Source organism: Osmerus mordax, chromosome 13 (genome assembly GCF_038355195.1).
Source record: "Osmerus mordax isolate fOsmMor3 chromosome 13, fOsmMor3.pri, whole genome shotgun sequence".
Lineage (NCBI taxonomy): Eukaryota > Metazoa > Chordata > Actinopteri > Osmeriformes > Osmeridae > Osmerus > Osmerus mordax.
The window spans coordinates 17834191-17855711 of NC_090062.1; the positions used below are offsets into that span (position 1 = coordinate 17834191).

At 47.1% G+C, this 21521-nt stretch overlaps 2 protein-coding genes across 2 annotated transcripts in view; both read right to left on the reverse strand.

Moving 5' to 3' along the window:
• slc6a5 (solute carrier family 6 member 5) overlaps positions 1-4712 on the reverse strand; it is a gene marked incomplete at its 5' end in the record, with an annotated part of 14007 nt that extends 9295 nt beyond the window's left edge. The window contains 5 exon segments of the mRNA XM_067249483.1: positions 335-485; positions 1830-2003; positions 2170-2301; positions 2971-3118; positions 4212-4712. Coding sequence (XP_067105584.1) covers positions 335-485; positions 1830-2003; positions 2170-2301; positions 2971-3118; positions 4212-4712 — 1106 coding nt within the window.
• A 3134-nt stretch (positions 4713-7846) lies between these two features.
• Positions 7847-21521, reverse strand: part of prmt3 (protein arginine methyltransferase 3) — a 40256-nt gene continuing 26581 nt past the window's right edge. Inside the window, exons 14-16 of the mRNA XM_067248633.1 lie at positions 17710-17760; positions 16755-16842; positions 7847-8387 (exon numbers count right to left, since the gene is read on the reverse strand). Of these exons, the coding sequence (XP_067104734.1) occupies positions 8278-8387; positions 16755-16842; positions 17710-17760 (249 nt within the window). The 3' untranslated portion in view covers positions 7847-8277. The remainder of the gene's footprint in view (positions 8388-16754; positions 16843-17709; positions 17761-21521) is intronic.

A 21521-nucleotide genomic window follows, 5' to 3' on the forward strand; every position in this document is an offset into this window, starting at 1 on the left:
CCCGACTCCCTAACCGCTCAGCCACCTGACTCCCCCTCCCACTTTACACTGTGTCTGGTAACTGAGATGGTACTTTACACTGTGTCTGGTAACTGAGATGGTACTTTACACTGTGTCTGGTAGCTGAGATGTTACTTTACACTGTGTCTGGTAAATACAGACCCTTCCGTAACTCTGATCACCGAATTACAGTTAAAACTTCTGATCCTTTACCTTCTGCTGTACTTTTTACATACCTGGATGTCGCTAACCCTTACCCTAACCCCTAATCCTTTGGAAGAATCTGCTGAATGAATAAAAGAGTGAAGTTAAACCGTCAGATGTGTTGACTCACTTGAAGTACTCTTCACTGGGGCTGACGTAAGTTTTATTCAGGTCGGTCGTCATGTTTGCCATCCTGCTGAGGTTGCCCATGACGTTGGCAGACAGACAGAATGAGCTGTTCTTTATAGATGTCATGTTTCTGTCCCGGAGGATACACGTGTCTGTCACAACCACAAACCAACACGGTCAGGCAGAGACACACACACACACAGGCCTTACCAGACAGACACACACACGCAGGCTATACTAGACATATACAGCACACACACACACACACGGGCGTTACTAGATAGAAACAGCACACACACACATGCAGGATATACACACACAACTCTTACTAGATAAGATACAACATTCAGTATAGCAGACACAGAGCAACAATAGAAACCAGATAGATACAGTTACAGGCACACGTAGCCTGATACTTAGACTCAGACTTCTTGTTAAAAAGCAGCTTATTTCGCTTTATTTGCTCTGGAATCTATTAGTGTTTAAAAAAAAACACTAGTTTTATATACCTGACCTGAAAAAAACCCCTTCATTGCTCATTTAGAAAATAATAAATTAAAAGCTGTGTATGTTCATCCAACAAAAGGATTGTGTGGCACATTTTCTCAGCATGTTTTGGGGTCACCTTTCTCTCTCATTGGACCGTTTTATCAGCTTAATGTTAAAGTCACATAAATAACAAATCAACCTGTTGCGCTCGTGCCGTGGGTGACTTCGGACAGAACTCGAAGTTGCACATTTGAATCTATGTTGAATTGTTACTGAGTACAGTTTAGATTACGATAAGGAGGTTACAGAATTATGTACAGTAAAGGAGTCGTACCCAGGTGAGCCAGAGGAGGGCAGTGTGGCGCACACTGCGGCACTGCAGCAACCATACAGTAAATTTGTCAAGCAAGCAGTTTTTGTGCTGAATTCACACAAACGCAAAAAGCCAATATTCCTTTTATTCTTATCAAATTTCTATATTTTTCGATGCAGTTAGGTGTGAAATATTCCTATCTTATTAACGTACATTTTGCCATCACAAACAGCGTTTTTTCTCCCTTGTGTTTCCCATTTTAACTAATGCAGGTCAAGTTATTTGGCTAGTATGGAAGAAAAAATTGCCAATATTCTTCTTATTGCATCATTTGGCATTCAGAAATATCACTTAACAAAACGCTTTTGTTGTAATTAACAAACGAATTGTCTTACTTTTTTTAAACAGCATACATCGTCAAATTTATATTTTACACATTAATAACAGTCTTTTGTTAGTGTTCGGGTTAGGGTTAGCAAAATTCCTAAACACAAAACATAACCACAAAACCACGACAGACAGGCTATAATTAAGTACGTGAAGGTATACAGTTGTACATATTCTCTGTTCCTACACCGGAGAGCTCGCGTCCACAACTCCTGGAGAGACACTTAGTTGAGATTCGCGTTGCGCATTGCGCATTGTGTGTGTGTGTGTGTGTGTGTGTGTGTGTGCATGTTAGAGGGACTCTTACCCAAGAGGAGCATGTCTTTATCCTTACAGTCCAGTGTGTTCCACCCATTCCTGCAGTGGGCCCATGGCAGTGAGCCCTTCAACGAAGCGAACAGGTAGTACAGTGTCCAGCACATTATAATATTATAGTATATGGCTATCAAGACAGATATTATCAACATGGCAATCCCGCAACCTAAAATAAATAAATGAGACGAAATATATAAATTACTCTTAAGCAGGCAGATGAGCTTGATCAAAAGTCATGAAATCAGAAGAACCATTTTTTTGTATCGTTATTTTTACTCAGAAGTTGGTAAACCTATAGGTCCATGCATCTCAACCGACTGAGCGCAGTTTACCTTGAAGGGCCGGAATGGCCTTCCACACGGACACGGGGCCCTGGCTGGCAAACTGGCCCAGGGACACCTCCAGTAAAAATATTGGGATGCCCGCCAGTCCCAACATTATCAGGTAAGGTATCAGAAAGGCACCTACGAGAAAATGATAAAGTAGCCTATCTTCAAACTCGCACACATGCTAACCGTTGGCAAGAACATTGATACATTGAATTGATCCATTAAACATTTAAATTGCAATAAAAACTAAATTGAAAGTATCAAAACAAATTATTGCACTGATTTGGATTACTTTATGACCATGAAAACGAAAATAAAAGCCTACTGTTAGCTATGATAGTCTCTTTACTTTACATTTTATATAATAGATAGGCTAGCATAGAGGCCTATTAAAGACTATAGACTTATAATAATAGTTGGAGTTGTACACAATTTTTAAATGACGGTAGACTGTAATAATTTCCATCACTTTGTAAATTGTTTTATTATTATGAATCATGTAACCTACTGCTGTTTTAATGTGACTAATATTTTGCATAATGGCTGTCGCTTCTATTTTACAACCAACGAAACATTCTTTTCCTTTTTATCTGTCAATCATTTAAACCTAAGGGAAATGGGACGTCAAAAAATACATATATCTAAAACGCTGTCTATCTAAAAAAAATCTAGTGTTGTAATTGCACATCGGGCAGCCGTATTTCTCTTTTTCGTTTTCCAAAGTGATTCAAAGGTTACTGCTATCAACCTTCTGGCGGGAACTGCGGTTTTGGTCCCCGACCTGGACTCTCCGCATGTTCTTACCTCCACCATTTTGAAAGGCCAGATAGGGAAACCGCCACACGTTGCCAAGCCCCACGGCGTAGCCCACCATGGACAGGATGAAGTCCATTTTATTGGTCCAGTTTCCTCTGGCTTTGTTCTCGTCTCCCCCCTCTTCATCATCTTCATCCTGTAGATTAAGTGTGGTGAGGACGCCTCACCCGCAACATGTACAACATATTTCATTGAATTCGTTTCCCCAAATTGGGGTTCAGATAACCACCTAATAAGAAACACCTTATAAGGACCAAAAACACCTTAAGAACCACGAAACACCTTAAGAACCAGCTCAAACTACAGGGGCGCAAGGGGCTTCTCCATTTTCAGTAAATACCGTTTCATAAATAGCCTGGAGTTATTCATATTATTTACCTCTGCTAATTCATATTTTCTTGCTTGTGCTTCCCTCAAAACAAAGGGGGGGGGGGGGGGGACCAAGTCTCGCTTATCAATGGAACACACCGTGCAGGCGCGCGCGGGAGGGAAAGGAATACCCCGCGGGGATTGGAACAATGGGCACAATCCGCAACCTTATGTAACCCATCACGAGCGCTGTCACGGACATCCACAACCAATCCCGAGAGCATGACGTGGGGGTTGGGCTATACCTAACACGGGCACGGTTATAGCGCGGGGATGCCAGTACACCAAATCAGGTTTCAGGATACACGTCTATTGTAATTAATGTAACGCTGCTGGCTGTCAGCACGTGATTACAACGCTTACGGGACAGCTCGAGTCCATGTATCCGTGTTATTACCCCAACTCTTAATGAACAGGCGAACAAGACCCCATCATTTAAGAGAATGTTTCTTTCTCCGGTTCAATCCTGCAGGATTAAACCACGGGGAATTAAGCCTATCATCCTATTTTGTTTACTTAAATAATGAGCAAACATTTGTAACCATCAGTAATCCATTGCCTAACCCACGCACAGTTCATTCTTTCAAATATAATCAAAACCTCGCGCTAGATAATAGCCCCTCTCAAATCACCGAGCAGAAGTCTTCACGCGATAGGGGCGTAACTCCCCTCCCGGGACCTTAATTACAACCTTCCCGCCGCATGTCATCCACCTCCTTATCGGTAAAAACCGGTGGCACACACCCCGCTTCACCTAACGTGTTCCTAAAGCCCGTCTGTAGTCGACGCATGAACAGCCTTTAACCGTAACACTAGCCTTTATTTGGTCAATTTTTTTAAATTTCTTTGCTCCCACTTACCGCCGTCATGGTTCCGGGCTGAACAGAGGTGTTGCCATCTGTGCCCAGTATGATGGTGGTTTGGCTCATGCTCGTCCAGGTGCCCGAGGCGTTGTTCTGCTCCGCGGTGGCCCTAAACGGGTCTCCGTACTGGACAGACATTCCCCGGCCCTGAACGGCACCGGGGACCCCTGTCTGGGCCGCCGCAGAGCCAGAGGAATCCTTTCGGAAGGCCGAGTTCGCAGCCACGGCTCCCGGTACCGCCGGGGCGGTGTTTTTAAACGTCCCATAAACTTTATTGGCTTCCGGTTCTCCTGGTTTATTTTCCGAGGGACAAAAAGTTTTGCTCTCGTTGTTTGGAGGTGGCTGGGGAGCCGGGTGCCCGAACGGAGTGGCCGGTTGGCTTGGAACATTTTCCGGTTTATTTGCGGTAACTCCCACTGCTGCCTCCGGCTGCTGCGACGGATGGAAACCGGTAGGAGCGTTAACCGGCTGCTTGGACATGTCGGATAAATCCTGGAATACCAAATCCAAAGATTAGGCACAAACAGAAAATTCAATACAAAGAGCAAAATTGAGCAGGTATACAATTCAGCCTTAAAAACGACAAAGCGCACTTGGTTAGGAAATAATAAAAAATAGATTTAATTTATTAAGATCCATCATTTTAACGAAGCACCGCACACTGAGATTTAGGATTCTAGGGTTTCGTGTCGCGTGTTGTGGCTTCGCTGCTCTGGGTTTCAGCTCGCGCTCTGCGGGGGGTTGTTCGCCCGGCCGCCGTTACTGCGAGAATCTTTAATTTTACGCCCCATTTCCCCCATGTCATTCAGACCCACACAACCACTGGTTTTATGGGCAATAGACAAGCTGCTGGTCTCCCCGGCAGGCATGCACGATCACCGGCATCACAGCACGGAGAAGACCGGCCAAACGGAAGCATCAATGATCTCTCGTTCTGTTTATTATTTTGCAGGGAGGGGGGATAGACCGTGTGATTATAAAATGAAAAACACAATATACTTCAATGAGGTAATGGAAAAAAAACTCAAAAATATTCTGTTTTGTATGCTATGGTTAGAGTTGGCTTGGTCACAACATAGGAAATGTTTATTAATCTTTCTTTTTTTTAAGATAAACTTCCTCAAATCCATTAAAAGCAAGAAAACTACAACAGATTAAATTAAACACATCGACAAATTTCGCTGCAGAGATTTTAAACCAACTGCTCAGAGAACTATAGACCGGGTGTGTGAGGGAGAAGACCCGAAAAAGTTTCGGTGTGCCGAGCAGCACGTGCAGCAGCATTTCAGCACCACGGAAAGCACGCTCACTCAGACAAGGCATTTTCCTCTGGAGTTAATCTGTTCTCTTTGTCTTTAATAAGTATCAGTAAGTAGCCTTTACAAAAGAGAACAAGTTGAATAAACAAAGTAACAACTGTTCAATGAAAATAGAAAATAGAGAAAAGGAAACCCTTACCATTAGTGTGGAGGCGGAGGATGTGCTGAAAGGCTGAAAATAAGCGGTAATGAAGAAGGGACCGAGAGAGAGACTGGATTTAGCTGCGCTTAGAGCAAAGCTTTGTATACCTCCGTGGGAAAGATTGGGTTTGCGTCAGTGCGGAGCAAGGTGCCCTTCGCTTGACATTTTCTTGATAATAGGAGTTTGATAAATCATTGGCCTTGGATTCTGATTTTTAAAGGAGTACTGCGCGAAGACGTGGGCGCGTGCGCTGTTGTCACGCACATTCCGCTTGTACGCGCGTGTCTGGACTGACTCATTCGCCGCTGATTAATACACTTGTCTCGAGGGGATGTATACTCACGCGCACAACTCGTTAGGGCGGGATTTGCAGGTACATGTTTTTGGAAGGTGCATGCAGCACGCGAAGAAACATACAGCTTGGGCGTGCTATAAGTAGGCTATGTTTAGAAAGGATGGTCTTGATAGCCTATTTCGTTAGACAGAACATTCGTGTAGTAATCTATTTACATGAACCATTTATTATTATTAATTAATGCACTTTATTCACAGTATTTAATAAAAACTAAAAAGGGAAAAAATAAGATACGCCGCGTTACACAAAAACCCATTTTGAACTTGTTTTATTAACTTAATTTGGCCACAACAATGTAAATTCGTCAGCTAAACCTTTAATAGGCCTACATCAATAGATCAGTATTAACACTTTGAATTTGCACATATTTTTGCCGTTTCAGACAACCATAACTTATTGCTTAGTAAGGGTGAAATTAACGCATAAGCTATATAAAGGCTTCACACTTGAATGAATTTACGCACAAGTACAACAGACTGCACGTTCCCTCGTGCGTCACCAAAACGAGCATTGATCCAGTAAAAAAATACATAAGAAAAAGAAGAAAAAAAGGAAAGTGGGCGAGGTCTTCACAAAACGACTGAAGTTACTCATTTGTTAAAGTCTTACGCAAGAAGGGGATGGCCTTTTCTCCAACGGACGTGCACATGGGGAATGAGGATCCAGCACCCGCGGACTGGAAACGGTGAAGTTACAGAATAGCCCCTGTGACAAAAATAGCTGACCCTAAAATACTGCAATGCGCATGACACAGTTCTTTTCCCTCCAAAAATGTGGACCTTGACCATATAATTAGTCATTTTAAGCTCAGACCTAAAATATCCCCTCTGTACAAAAATATAGCACTTTTTTTTAACCAAGTTGCTCTTAGAACCGGTACACCCGCAGTGCTGTGAAACGAGTTTCTGTCAAGTCAAGCCCTCACGCCTGTGTTCCAAGGCCTGGGCGCGATAATCACCTGGCGTGCAAGCTGAGCTCGAGCCGCTCGTAAATCTGCGGCAACTCTAGATAAGGGCCTCGCGCGGCTGAATTAGCTGCCTTCTCAGGGTTTAATTACTTTGTCAACAGAGAATAATTGTAATTGATTTCTGCTCCTCTTCCCTTGTCCGCTCTAACACTCTCCTCCTCGCGACACGGGAGGGGAGAGAGGAGACAGCTCGCGGTCCAGAGGCGTCTGATCCTGGCCTAGCTGGACACATTCTGATCCACACATACACACACACACAAACCGGACAATTTTGTTTAACAATTTGAACAATATTGTTTATCACAATTCAGCAAAATGATCTATGTACTATGAAAATGATTCATAGTACATGATCCAACATCACAGGATCCGATCATTTCCGGGATTTAAGTATAAAGGCCTTTATATTCCGATTTAGTTCAACCGATTCGCTCTTTAAAGTAGCGTAAAATCAATCATTGAGTCAATGAGAAACAAGTATTTCCCGACAAAAATTAGACTATATATACCTTTTCTTCAGACCGTCCTAGATGATGCTCGTTAATTACACGAGAGCAGATATGTCCCGTTTCCCTCCACGCTGTCCGTGTTTGAGGCGGGAGACGAGACGAGGTCCAGCTGAGTTCAGAAAGGTCCCGTGAACACCGTGGTTCACTGCCTTAAGCCCTTCGAAAGAACAGTAGCTGTTTTTTTATTGGTGTTTTCCTTGCGGCACATAGGCCTGGTGAATAACGGCAGTGATCTCATCATATACATGTTGTTGTGTCTAAAAATCAACGCCTTAAATGCGAAACACAAAAATGATGACGACAAAATCCTTACAGCAAGACACAAGGAGACCTACAGGCCTTGCAGTGAAAAAGAGCTTTATTAAGCAAAAACGAAATCAAACATCCTGAACCAGCTCATCAGAAAGTCTCATTTTGCTTCATGGGCTGAGGGGACTGAAACAGGACTGTCACCAGCGCGGCTCGTGGCTGCACAGTGGAGGAACATTACAAAGAGTGCACCTTAAAACCACTTAAAATAACACAATCCAATGGGACTAGATGCAGGTATATTTAGCTGCACATAACTGTCAGAATTCAAGAGCAGAAACTATAGGTGGAAAATACACAACCCAGATTTAACTGAAAGATTGTCTAAAACCCAGCCTCTGTTCAGGTCAGTTGTACTTTGGCCACATGTCATCAGGTACAGTGTGACAGCTCATGCAGGTGTGTATTACAATCTCCACCAGTTCTCTCTCTGCTGTAAACAAATGTGATTGGTCCAGCGAGCTACTGCAGGCTGTATGTCTGCTTCCTGTCCTGGAGTTCAAAGGTCACCAGCAGGGAGCGAGGGTCCTTCCTGTTTTTGCGAACTGTGACCTTCCCCCGAAGCTCCTCCCCTTTCGAGAGAGAAACAGGAAGTGAGATGTGAGGAGGAGTTACCTGATCCGCGCACACACTTAATCTTTATGGTAGCAGGATGTCCCAAGATGCAGAATTTTTTTTTTTAACAAAAAGCAAAACACAACATACAAAAAAACAGTCAATTTAGCAAAAGTGACATCTTCATCATCTTTCTGTCTTAAAACAGTCAGGCAACCATAAGGGATGATCCCTTACTGCAGATAGAAGAGTGTGTGTGTGTACATTTGTGTGCGTACGTGTGTGTGCGTTTGCAGATGGAAATACTGCGAAGCAAACCGAGGTGACACTGAGTTGTGTAGGTGCTTTGATGCATGTTTATGAGAGAGAGCAGGTGTGTGTGTGTGTGTGCAGGGAGGACACAGCAGAACAGATGGAGGATCTTGTGAGGTCTACAGTAGGACTTCACTTTGCGCAGGCCGACACTGAAGGCCAGGAGGGCTGCTGATGATTACGACGCATAATCACTCTTGATTAACTTCACGTTTGACTGCCGGGGGTAAATGAATGTTTACCCAATCGGCAAACAAGCACCCCCCTCACTCCCTCCCTGGTGCTGTTTCTTCTAGACGGAGGTAAGAGGAGGTGAGGTGAAGAGAGGAGGTGAGGGGAGGAGGTGAAGGGAGGAGGAGAGAAGGTGAGGAGAGGAGGAGGTGAGGAGAGGAGGTGAGAAGGGGAGGAGGTGAGGGGGTGAAGGGAGGAGGTGAGGAAAGAAGGTGAGGGGAGGAGGAGGTGAGGAGAGGAGGTGAGAAGGGGAGGGGAGGGGGTGAAGGGAGGAGGTTAGGGGAGGAGGTGAGGTGAGGAGGTGAGGTGAGGAGGTGAGGGGAGGAGGTGAGATGAGGAGGGGAGGAGGTTAGGGGAGGAGGTTGGGGGAGGTGGTGAGGGGAGGAGGTTAGGGGAGGAGGTGAGGGGAGGGGGTTAGGGGAGGAGGTTGGGGGAGGAAGTTAGGGGAGGAGGTGAGCTGGTGAGGGGAGGAGGTGAGGGGAGGAGGTTAGGGGAGGAGGTTAGGGGAGGAGGTTAGGGGAGGAGGTTAGGGGAGGAGGTTAGGGGAGGAGGTGAGGGGAGGAGGTGAGGTGAGGAGGTGGTGAGGGGGTTAGGGGAGGAGGTCGGGGGAGGGGGTTACGGGAGGAGGTTGGGGAGGAGGTCAGGGGAGGAGGTGAGGTGAGGAGGTGAGGGGGTTAGGGGAGGAGGTTGGGGGAGGAGGTGAGGGGAGGAGGTGAGCTGGTGAGGGGAGGAGGTGAGGGGAGGAGGTGAGGGGAGGTGAGGAGGTGAGGGGGTTAGGGGAGGAGGTTGGGGGAGGAGGTGAGGGGAGGAGGTGAAGGGAGGGGGTTAGGGGAAGAGGTTAGGGGAGGAGGTTGGGGGAGGAGGTGAGGGGAGGGGGTTGGGGAGGAGGAGGTGAGGGGAGGAGGTGAGGAGGTTAGGGGAGGAGGTTGGGGGAGGAGGTGAGGGGAGGGGGTTGGGGGAGGAGGTTGGGGGAGGAGGTGAGGGGAGGGGGTTAGGGGAGGAGGTGAGGGGAGGAGAGGAGGGAAAGCGCTGACTGGGGAGGTTTTTACTGCCATCACGTTCCGCTGTCACTGTGCCGACGCCTCTGGAGTTGCCATGGAGCCGTTACTCCATTACAGATGAACGGAGGAACTGAGGCGTTAACTAGAGGGGAGTGTGTGTATGAGTGTGTGTGTGTGTGCTTGTCTACATGTATATTCTGTGCATGTGTGGGTGTGCACGTAGGTGTGTGTGTAGGTGTGTGTGTGTGTAGGTATGTGTCTGTAGGTGTTTGTGTGTAGTTGTGTATGTGTAAGTGTGACTAAATGTAAATGCGTGTGTGGGTGTGTGTATGTATGAGTGTGAGTGTGTATGAGTGTGTGTGTGGCACAACTGGCACTATGCTGCAGGAGCTGCACTGAAACACAAAGGCCTGACCAGGGGAGAGCCTCACTCTGCAGTCACCATCAACAGCCAGACCCCCTCCCGCCCAGCCCTCCCTTTCCCTCTCTTCCCTCCATCTCCCCCCTCCTCTCTCTCTGTAGAGGCAGCGAGAGAAGGAAGACAGAGGTAGAGAGAGAGGGAGAGAGAAACAGAGTGAGAGAGGGAGTGAGGGAGAGAGAGAGGGAGAGAAACAGAGAGAGGGAGAGGGAGAGAGAGAGGGAGAGAGAGGGAAAGAAACAGAGAGAGAGAGAGAGGGAGAAAGAGAAACAGAGAGAGAGAGAGAAACAGAGAGAGAAGAAGAGGGGAGAGGGAGAAACAAAGAGAGAGAGAGAGAGAGAGAGAGAGAGAAAGAGAGAGAGAGGGAGAAAAACAGAGAGAGAGAGGGAGAAAAACAGAGAGAGAGAGAGAGAGAGGGAGAAAAACAGAGAGAGAGAGAGAGAGAGAGGACTGTCAGGGAGAGAGAGAGAGAGAGAGAGAGCGAGAGAGAGAGCGAGAGGACTGTCAGGGAGAGAGAGAGAGAGAGAGAGAGAGAGAGAGAGAGAGCGAGAGGGAGAGAGAGAGGGAGAGAGAGAGCGAGAGGGAGAGCGAGAGGGAGAGAGAGAGAGGACTGTCAGGGAGAGAGAGAGGGAGAGGGAGAGAGAGAGAGAGAGGACTGTCAGTGAGAGAACAAGAGGAGGACTCGGAGGCAGGAACAAAGAGTATAGAAAAACAAGAGGCGAAACTCTGATGCTTTTTTGGTAACAGCCACTAGGTTGCGCTTCGGTAGTGCGGCCACCATTTTGGGTGGAATATTCCAACTGGAGTTACTGGACAACAGCACAGATAGTTAGCTACATACTAGCTAGTTATAGCTAACAGATCATTTTACCTGTGTACCTAGCAAGCATTAGCAGCATTTGTATCAGTTAAATGTACGTAGTTAAATATCAGCTATTGTTCAACTGTAAAGTGTACACCTTTTAAAGGATCCCTTGGTAAATCAGCCACTGCCAGGTAGAAAGGGAAATTTTACAAAAAATAAAAAGGAAACACCAACATTTAGTGGCCAAATCCATTATGTCTACAAAATTATTTTAGATATAGTATAAGTTTAGGTTTATACGTTTTTTTTTTGTGTTTTGCTAATGCAGGATTTGGTCAAATAAAATCGGTAAAATAGGCGTAATGAATGGCACATAACGTGAACATGGCATTTTATTTTGTTTGAGTTTTAGCTAACTAATCCACTGGGACAAGTACATTTCTCTTCCAGACTTGCCATACAAAAAAATCCAAGCCTTAATGTCGAGCCCTGTACTTGGCTAGACTCTTGATACAGATCAGAATCCATCATATCTTGGACACCCAAAATCGGCGAATCTCACAGCCAAATCAGCGCAATATAGAAAATGCGCTTCAAAGAATTTCAAACCAAACTCTTTTTGTGGAAAAAAAGTGGAAGTCTTGTCTGTGAAATAAACTGTTAAAAGGGATTTGATGATCACTAGTCTAGTGATTATATTTTTCTGTGTTTTCATAATTCAGGTTGTTTTTAACAAAGCAGCTGATATTGCCAAAAGCGACAGCAAGCTAGTGGACTGTCGAGTCGATTTCACCCCAAAATGGCGGAAACGTAGCGCTGCTACTGGGCACTGGTGCTGCAATGGAACGTTCTATTGGCTTTCACTTCTTGTCAATATAAGTTCTTTGGCAGGAATGAAAGCAGGACTGAAAGCAGGAAGGAAGCAAAGACTGTCGACCAATCACATCCTCGACACCCCTAACCCTAACCCACAGCCATGTTTCAAACCCACAGCCTCCCCCCACCCACAGCCCCCCTACAGTCCCACAGCCTCCCCCCACCCCAGCCCCCCTACAGTTCCACAGCCCCCCTACAGTCCCACAGCCCCCTTACAGTCCCACAGCCCCCCTACAGTCCCACAGCCCCCCTACAGTCCCACAGCCCCCCTACAGTCCCACAGCCCCCCTACAGTTCCACAGCCCCCCTACAGTCCCACAGCCCCCCTACAGTCCCACAGCCCCCCTACAGTCCCACAGCCCCCCTACAGTTCCACAGCCCCCCTACAGTTCCACAGCCTCCCCCCACCCCAGCCCCCTCCCTCATCTCTGTGGTTAATTACTGCCCTCTCATACAACACATCAAATCAGCTTCTTCTGTCTCAGCCGCCATTAATCACTAGAGACACACAGCTGACAGACGCATCACACACACACACAGACACACGTGTGTGAGTGAGAGAGTGTGTGAGTGAGAGAGTGTGTGAGTGAGAGAGTGAGAGAGTGTGTGAGTGTACGAATGAGAGTGTGTATTTGTGAAAGAGAATGTGAAGCCTAGTTTTATCATCTTCAGGGTGACTTTGAAAAGTTAACACTCTTTGTGTCTGGCATTTGTGCGACATCAGTGTGTGTGTGTGTGTGCATTTATGTGTATTACAGTCAGAGAGAGAGAGAAAAAAAGACGAGAGAGAGGCAGAGTGAGGTAGAGGGTGAAAGAGAGTCTGTGTGCCTGTCCAGCCAGTAGGAGTGTGAGGGGAGGGGAGAGAGGAGGGGAAGGAGGAAGGAAGGCAGGGGAGGGAGGGAGGGAGGGAGGGGGGGAGAAGGAGGGGAGGGAGGGAGGAGGGGGAGAAGGAGGGAGGAGGGGAGAGGGAGGAAGGAAGGCAGGGGAGGGAGGGAGAGGGGGAGAAGGAGGGGAGGGAGGGAGGGAGGAGGGGAGAAGGAGGGGAGGGAGTAGGGGAGGGAGAGGAGTGGGGAGCCAGTGAACGCAGTTAAAACCTCCATCAGTGTTTTACCACCGAGGAGGGCGGGTGTGCAGGGTGGATGAAGGTCTCTCTCCACATCCTAACTTTTAAACTGCTGTTCTTCCCTGAGGGGCTGTTCTTCCCTAAGGGGCTGTTCTTCCCTGAGGGGCTGTTCTTCCCTAAGGGGCTGTTCTTCCAGTTTGTTCCAAAAAACTTTCCACACACAATACAACAGTTTCTAGTTTACTCAAAAATAAATAGTGGAACCTTTTTTGGGAAAATATTTTTTCAGAAACAAAACATTCTCGAATATTATTGACAAAATATTTGTGAAAGGTGTAAAAAAATATGAAAAACAGTTTTGATTGTGATGTTAAGTGTGGAAACAATTTTTAAATTTTCCCAAACCCTCAGACTTGAAAGCGTTAGCTATTTTATTGCCTGGTCCAGAATCTTCCAGCAACTTATATTCTATTTTATGGCAACTTATATTCTATTTTATTGTATATTTTATTTAATTCTAATTCTACTTAGTACTGCTAGTTTATTTACCCTTAGTATAGATAGTCCACATATACAATTCTTAGGTTCCTATATGTTTATTGCACCTTCCTGCCACAGCAAATTCCTTGTCTGTGCAAACTTTCATGGCGAATAAATCCCATTCTGATTCTGATCTCAAACTGCTCCACGTATGAACAGATTGCCTGTACCCAGCCTGATATTAGATCTCCTCAATGAAAACCACAGAACCACTGCCTTCCTGTAAAATATGTGATACTGAGCTGTCAGCATCTGCCTGGTCGTGGTTCGGTTAACGCTGGACCTGGTCGCCAGTGGACGTCGATCTGTGACAGTCTGCCAAAGCTGGATCGGAAACCAGTCTCCATGACGGACAACAGTGAGTTCCTGGTCCCTTCCCTCACCCCCCTGCCTGTGATGCTGCAGTGATCACAGTCCCTCACCCCCCCTGCCTGTGATGCTGCAGTGATCACAGTCCCTCACCCCCCTGCCCGTGATGCTGCAGTGATCACAGTCCCTCACCCCCCTGCCTGTGATGCTGCAGTGATCACAGTCCCTCCCTCACCCCCCTGCTTGTGATGCTGCAGTGATCACAGTCCCTCCCTCACCCCCCTGCCTGTGATGCTGCAGTGATCACAGTCCCTCACCCCCCCTGCCTGTGATGCTGCAGTGATCACAGTCCCTCACCCCCCTGCCTGTGATGCTGCAGTGATCACAGTCCCTCACTCACCCCCCTGCCTGTGATGCTGCAGTGATCACAGTCCCTCCCTCACCCCCCTGCTTGTGATGCTGCAGTGATCACAGTCCCTCACTCACCCCCCTGCCTGTGATGCTGCAGTGATCACAGTCCCTCCCTCACCCCCCTGCCTGTGATGCTGCAGTGATCACAGTCCCTCCCTCACCCCCCTGCCTGTGATGCTGCAGTGATCACAGTCCCTCACCCCCCTGCCTGTGATGCTGCAGTGATCACAGTCCCTCACCCCCCTGCCTGTGATGCTGCAGTGATCACAGTCCCCTGCCTGTGATGCTGCAGTGATCACAGTCCCTCACCCCCCTGCCTGTGATGCTGCAGTGATCACAGTCCCCAGCCCTGTGGCTACCTCTGCTTAAACTGACATTTACCAACTCTGAGCCAAGTTGAACATTGTATTTTGTTGTTTCAACACCCATCGGACACTTCCCTGCTGTATGACTATGCAGGGCTCGACAATAACGATGGCCCGATGGCCCGGGGCCAGTAAAAAGTAACGTCGGGACAGTTAAACTAGTAACTCACTGGCCCGATCGGGACACTGCAAATTATTGATTGAAAAAAAATTAGCATTGTAAAAGTTAACATCCTTCATATGTTTTGCTATCTGCTAAATGCATAAATAACTTTGCAGCTCGTGGGGCGCACAGTTGGCAAATCAAGAGTTGAGTAGTGAGTGACGAGTGGTTATCAAATTGTAATTCTCTAATCTCTATACAATTTTTAACAACTGGCGCGAGACTGGCACGAGACAATAAAGTGAAGATGGCAGCAAAGTAGAGCTACGAGCTCAAACGGAAGCAACTTTTTTTATGGAACGAAGATGCACTGTGTCTTCTGTCGTATGTTCCCGTCTAAAGCAGACAAAAGTAGATATTTTTACACAGGCACCGACAATTTTAGAAAACAATCCCTGACCAGCCATGCTAGCAGACAGCACCTGGTTTGCGTGACAGCTAAGCGGATGGTTGAAAATCCATCTTCCAGGCCGTTGACCATGCTGGTCAGGAATTTAAATGTAGATGCCCATTGTGTTGTTGCACGACTTATAACAACGGCATATCACGTAATTAAGACGGGCCAGCAGTTTGCCTCGTTCCCCCAGGCTATTGAACTGCAGCAGAAGAATGGTGTCGACTGGGGGTACTTAGTATCATACTGATGAAATGCTATGGAAGCTTTTATATATTAGCATTGAGAGACCAGAGGTTTCAGTTTCAGCCAGACAGAGTTGTGCAGAGATGGCTGTCAGCAGGGGAGAGAACACGTCATGTTTGAGGTTAAAAGTCAATTGTTTAGCTGACTATTACTTTTTTATTTTTTATCACTAGAAATGTGATTTCATTTTTGTTCTTTTTATATCCAGGATGTGTTTAATAAATGGTTAAACATGTTAACAGAATAACACACTTTGGTTTTGTTGTAACAATGATAAATTACAACTTTTGGAGGGGGGGCCAGTAAAAATTGTCTTGGGGCCAGTAAGTTTCAAACCCACTGGCCCGGTGGGGCCAGTGCCAAAAAACGTTAATGTTGAGCCTTGCTATGTTTACCCTGTGTTCTGAACCTCTCTTTCACTAACCATCTTTGGAGGAGGGGACCCCTCACTGAATTGCTCCTCCCAAGGTTTCTTCAATTTTTTCTCCTCTAGTGAGTTTTCTGGGAGTAGTCTTTTAGTAGTACTTTTAGTAGTTTTCTGAATCTTGTCTTCCTTGAGGGTTTAGGTTGGTTGAGGGGCAGGTCAATGGGCGTATGTGAAGCCCTCTGTGACATTGCTTGTAAAAAGGGCTATACAAATACATTTTGATTTGATACTGAGGTAGGGGAGGGCAGAGGAGAGAGAATAGGAGAGACCCTTAGGAGAGTGTGTGTGTGTGCATGTGAGAATGTGTGTGTGTCAGAATGTGTGTGTGTGTGTGTGTGTGTGTGTGTGAGAATGTGTGTGTGTGAGAGAATGTGTGTGTGAGAATGAGCGTGTGAGAATGTGTTTGTTTGAGTGTGTGTGTGTGTGAGAATGTGTTTGTTTGAGTGTGTGTGCGTTCTCACTGATGAAAAAGGAGTACTGCCTAAAAACTGACTACCATATCAAGATAAGTCTGTCTCGTCTGTTGAAGTTAAGTCTTAAGTAAACACAAGAATAAACACACACACACACGCACAGACCTGTCAGCAGATGCAGTTCGACGCTTTGTTAAATATGATCTGCTCCACTCTCTGTATGGGAAGGGAGGTGAGGTGAGATCCTGACCTGCTGTAACTGGGAGGGGAGATCCTGACCTGCTGTAACTGGGAGGGGAGATGAGATCCTGACCTGCTGTAACTGGGAGGGGAGATGAGATCCTGACCTGCTGTAACTGGGAGGGGAGATGAGATCCTGACCTGCTGTAACTGGGAGGGGAGATCCTGACCTGCTGTAACTGGGAGGGGTTCCTCCAGCAGGAAGACGGTCTGCTTCCAGTGTGTCTTGGTGGCCTGGGCGCCCGTGGAAAACATCACCTGACATAAAAAACACACAACTTGATTCAGCGGCAACTAACACACAACTAACACAGATAACTGCAGAGATACAGATCCCAACGGAGCGCAAAAAAATTGTCATGTCTGAAACATGGCTGTATATATGAGGTGACCCATGTCTAGTGTTTTTTTACAAAAAGGATTAAATATGTAAATTTTTGCGCCGTTCTTAATGTGAAAATGCCCCAGAGCGTTAAGAGTTAGACCTCCGTAGAGCTGGAATTCAAGCCTGTGGTTAGACCTCCGTAGAACTCAAACTAGGGCCAGTCCTCCCCCAGTCTCTTGGCTCTCCTGAGAGAGATGATCTAAGAGACCACGCGTCCTCCCGTCAGCGGCGCTAGCGGAGAATCACGTCCTAACGGCTATGCACCAAGCCCGGTGAAAAAGAAACTGCAATTAAGGATGTGTGTGTGTGCGTGGGTGTGTGTCTTGGTGAGCTTGATGTTAGTGGTTCCGAGTGGCTAGCCCAGCTGCTGGAGCGCCAGCAAGCAAGCGCCACGGGGCTGGAGAACTCTCCAGAACGTGATCATGGGAGCGGGGCTGGAGAACTCTCCAGAACGTGACCATGGGAGCGGGGCTGGAGAACTGTCCAGAACGTGATCATGGGAGCGGGGATGGAGAACTCTCCAGAACGTGATCATGGGAGCGGGGATGGAGAACTCTCCAGAACGTGATCATGGGAGCGGGGATGGAGAACTCTCCAGAACGTGATCATGGGAACGGGGATGGAGAACTCTCCAGAACGTGATCATGGGAGCGGGGATGGAGAACTGTCCAGAACGTGATCATGGGACAGGCAGGGGAGGGGCAGACATGATCATGGGACGTCCCCGGCTGCAGGCTCACCTTGTTGCTGCAGGCTCTGTCAAAGAACACATCGAAGTGGCCGGCGATCGCCTGGAATGAGATGTGAGAGATATAAGTGATATGTGACACATGAGAGATGCGCTATATAAGAGAGAGAGATATATGATATATTTATGTATGTATGCGTATATGTATGCATGCGTGTGTGTGCACGTGTATCTGAGTTTCCCTGATTCCACAGCTGCAGCCCTGGACACCATATGAAGCCGCTGGCATGAATGTACTGCAGATTAAACCTCTGCTTCTAGAATCTTCCTGTTTAGCACTGCTGTGTTATTTATCGTGGTGTTTATTTTATTTATTGTCTGTTTTTATGGTACTGACCTGAACGAAATACATTTCGGACAATAAAGAACATCTAATGTAATAATTTAATTAAATCTAAATATGTGAAAATGCAATTTCTATTCATCCGTCCTTTGCTCTCGTTCTAAACCTCAACTTGGCTCCTTAAATTCAGCTGAGTCAACACCTGGTCCCATGCGACTCTTACCTTCGTCTGAAATCTGTCGCCACGCGAAAGAAATAAATTACGTTTCAGTCAGAGAACCAGTCAAAACACAATTTTTTTTGCTGAGCGGTAAAAAAAATATATATTTTTTTTAACACAATTTGCAGAGCTGGCATTTTTATGTTGCGGTTATATCTGATATAAAACATTTATTATTATTATTGTGGAAGGAGAGTTCTTGCATGTTGGCCAATGTAGGTCAATTCTTTCATGTAGGTTTCTTAGATGTAGGTTTCAGTCACCTTCCGGCAGTCACTTTCCAAGCATAATTTCTGCTGTTTTTGTGCCAAAAAAGATGGATGGTCGTTGGAAAGGACTCTCTCTAAGCTATAAACAAATACATGGTCATAAAAAATATAAAAAACGCCCATGTGACTATAACAAATTGAAATAAAACACACACAGTGTGCCCGGAGGTGACCATTTCAGATGTGAGGTAAACCCCCCCCCCTCCCTCCCCAGGCTTGTTTTCCTCTCGTTTCTGTAGGGAAAGAGGCACTCTATCAATCTCAGGAGCACACTTGTAGTGGCGATGATGCAGAACTAATAGCTTTTAATCCTGACACACATGGCAGCATGAGGACGGCACTGCAGACAAAGAGCATGGGAGGGAGAGAGAAGGAGAGGGAGAGAAAGAGAGGGATGGGGAGAGAAAGGGAAAGAGAGGGATGGGGAGAGAGAGAAAGAGAGGGATGGGGAGAGGGAGAGAAAGAGAGGGATGGGGAGAGAAAGGGAAAGAGAGGGATGGGGAGAGAGAGAAAGAGGAAGAGAATGACGGGGAAGGAGAGTAAGAAGGAGGGAGGAAGAGAGGGAGAAAGACTGAAAGGGAGGGAGAGAAACAAACAGATAGAGAATAAAGGGGAGAGAGAGGAGGAGCCAGAGGAGAAAAAGAAAGTAATCATGGGTAGATCAGTGATCATGGTGTTGGCTCTGAGTAGTACCTCAGTGGTAGAAAAGGAACAGGGAAAAAACTAACACTAAAATCCATGCTCTCATTCTGCAGCACCTGACCAACACTGTGCCTTTACTACATACACACAAACACACCTTCCTGATCACCTGACCTGGGCCTCACAGCCTCCTGAGTGTATGAATGCAGACAGGCAGGGGAGGGGCAGGCAGGCAGGGGAGGGGCAGGCAGGCAGGGGAGGGTCAGGCAGGCAGGGGAGGGGCAGGCAGGCAGGGGAGGGGCAGGCAGGCAGGGGAGGGGCAGACAGGCAGGGGAGGGGCAGACAGGCAGGGGAGGGTCAGGCAGGCAGGGGAGGGGCAGACAGGCAGGGGAGGGTCAGGCAGGCAGGGGAGGGGCAGACAGGCAGGGGAGGGGCAGGCAGGCAGGGGAGGGGAGGGGCAGACAGGCAGGGGAGGGTCAGGCAGGCAGGGGAGGGGCAGACAGGCAGGGGAGGGGCAGGCAGGCAGGGGAGGGGAGGGGCAGGCAGGCAGGGGAGGGGCAGGCAGGGGAGGGGCAGGCAGGCAGTGGCAGACAGGCAGGGGAGGGGCAGACAGGCAGGGGAGGGGCAGGCAGGCAGGGGAGGGGCAGGCAGGTCCGGTTACAGGAACAGAAGGGCCCTGGATTAAGGAGCATTGTCAACTAAACGCAATTATGGCTTTTAATGAACGCTTTAGGCTGGACGCTGGTTGGCTAATTAGAAAATTAGCAGTAATTGCTCGTCGGGTGGGGTGGAGCCACCTCCCTTGTGAGAAACCGTCACCCGGACTCCTCTCCCGTCGCCGCTGACAACGCCTCGTAAGCGAGATTGATTGTCACCTCTGCGTCGTTTGACTTTCCGTGGAGCAACTCGATAAAAACTGGGAACAAACACCCAAGGAGTTACTGTGAGAAGACACAGTTTCTACAGTAACTACCTTAACTATAGTATCTACACTTTCTACAGTACAGTTACTACCTTAACTACACTTTCTACAGTAACTACAGTTACTACCTTAACTACAGTAACTACAGTTACTACCTTAACTACAGTAACTACACTGTTTCTACAGTAACTACAGTTACTACCTTAACTACAGTAACTACACTTTCTACAGTAACTACCGTTACTACCTTAACTACAGTAACTACACCGTTTCTACAGTAACTACACCGTTTCTACAGTAACAACCTTAACTACAGTAACTACACTGTACAGTAACTTCAGTTACTACCTTAACTACAGTAACTACACTGTTTCTACAGTAACTACAGTTACTACCTTAACTACAGTAACTACACTTTCTACAGTAACTACCGTTACTACCTTAACTACAGTAACTACACCGTTTCTACAGTAACTACCTCAACTACAGTAACTACACTGTACAGTAACTTCAGTTACTACCTTAACTACAGTAACTACACGGTTTCTACAGTAACTACCGTTACTACCTTAACTACAGTAACTACACTGTTTCTACAGTAACTACAGTTACTACCTTAACTACACTGTTTCTACAGTAACTACAGTTACTACCTTAACTACACTTTCTACAGTAACTACAGGTAGCCGGTCTGGTGACCAGTCTGGGAGGAGGGGGAGAGAGAGCCAAAGAAAGAGCAAAAGAGAGGCAAGGGAAATTAGTAGAAAAAGGAGGGACAAGGATTTGTTTAAAAATGCCAAAAAGCAAAACCCCCCATAAAAGGCTTTTATATATGAACTGCCAAAAATCAAAAGGGGGGCTGAAATTAGCACTTTTCATTTTCATCAGTTTAGCCTTCAGCCGGGAATCTGTCTGGGATAAGCGATGACGACGGTTTAAGACAAACACACAAAATGCCACTGCTCTCTTGTCCCATATCAGACACACACACATACACACACACACAAGCTACAAAATGCCACTGCTCTCTTGTCCCATATCAGACACACACACACACACACACACACACACACACACACACACACACACACACACACACACACACACCCCAGGGTGCCTGCCGGCCTGCCCTCCCCTGGACGAGCGACAGGGAGAATTAATAATTATCATCATGGATAACAGCAGCAGAGAGCCATTCATCACCACAGCCTCTGTGCCGCTGCTGTCAGAGCTCCCGCGTGGCGCGCCCTGATACGTGTGTGTGTGTGTGGGAGGAGGCCCTGATACGTGTGTGTGTGTGGGAGGAGGCCCTGATACGTGTGTGTGTGTGTGTGGGGGGAGGCCCTGATACGTGTGTGTGGGGGGGGGGGGGGAGAGGCCCTGATACGTGTGTGTGGGGGGGGGGGGGAGAGGCCCTGATACGTGTGTGTGTGGGGGGGGGGGGGGGGGGAGAGGCCCTGATACGTGT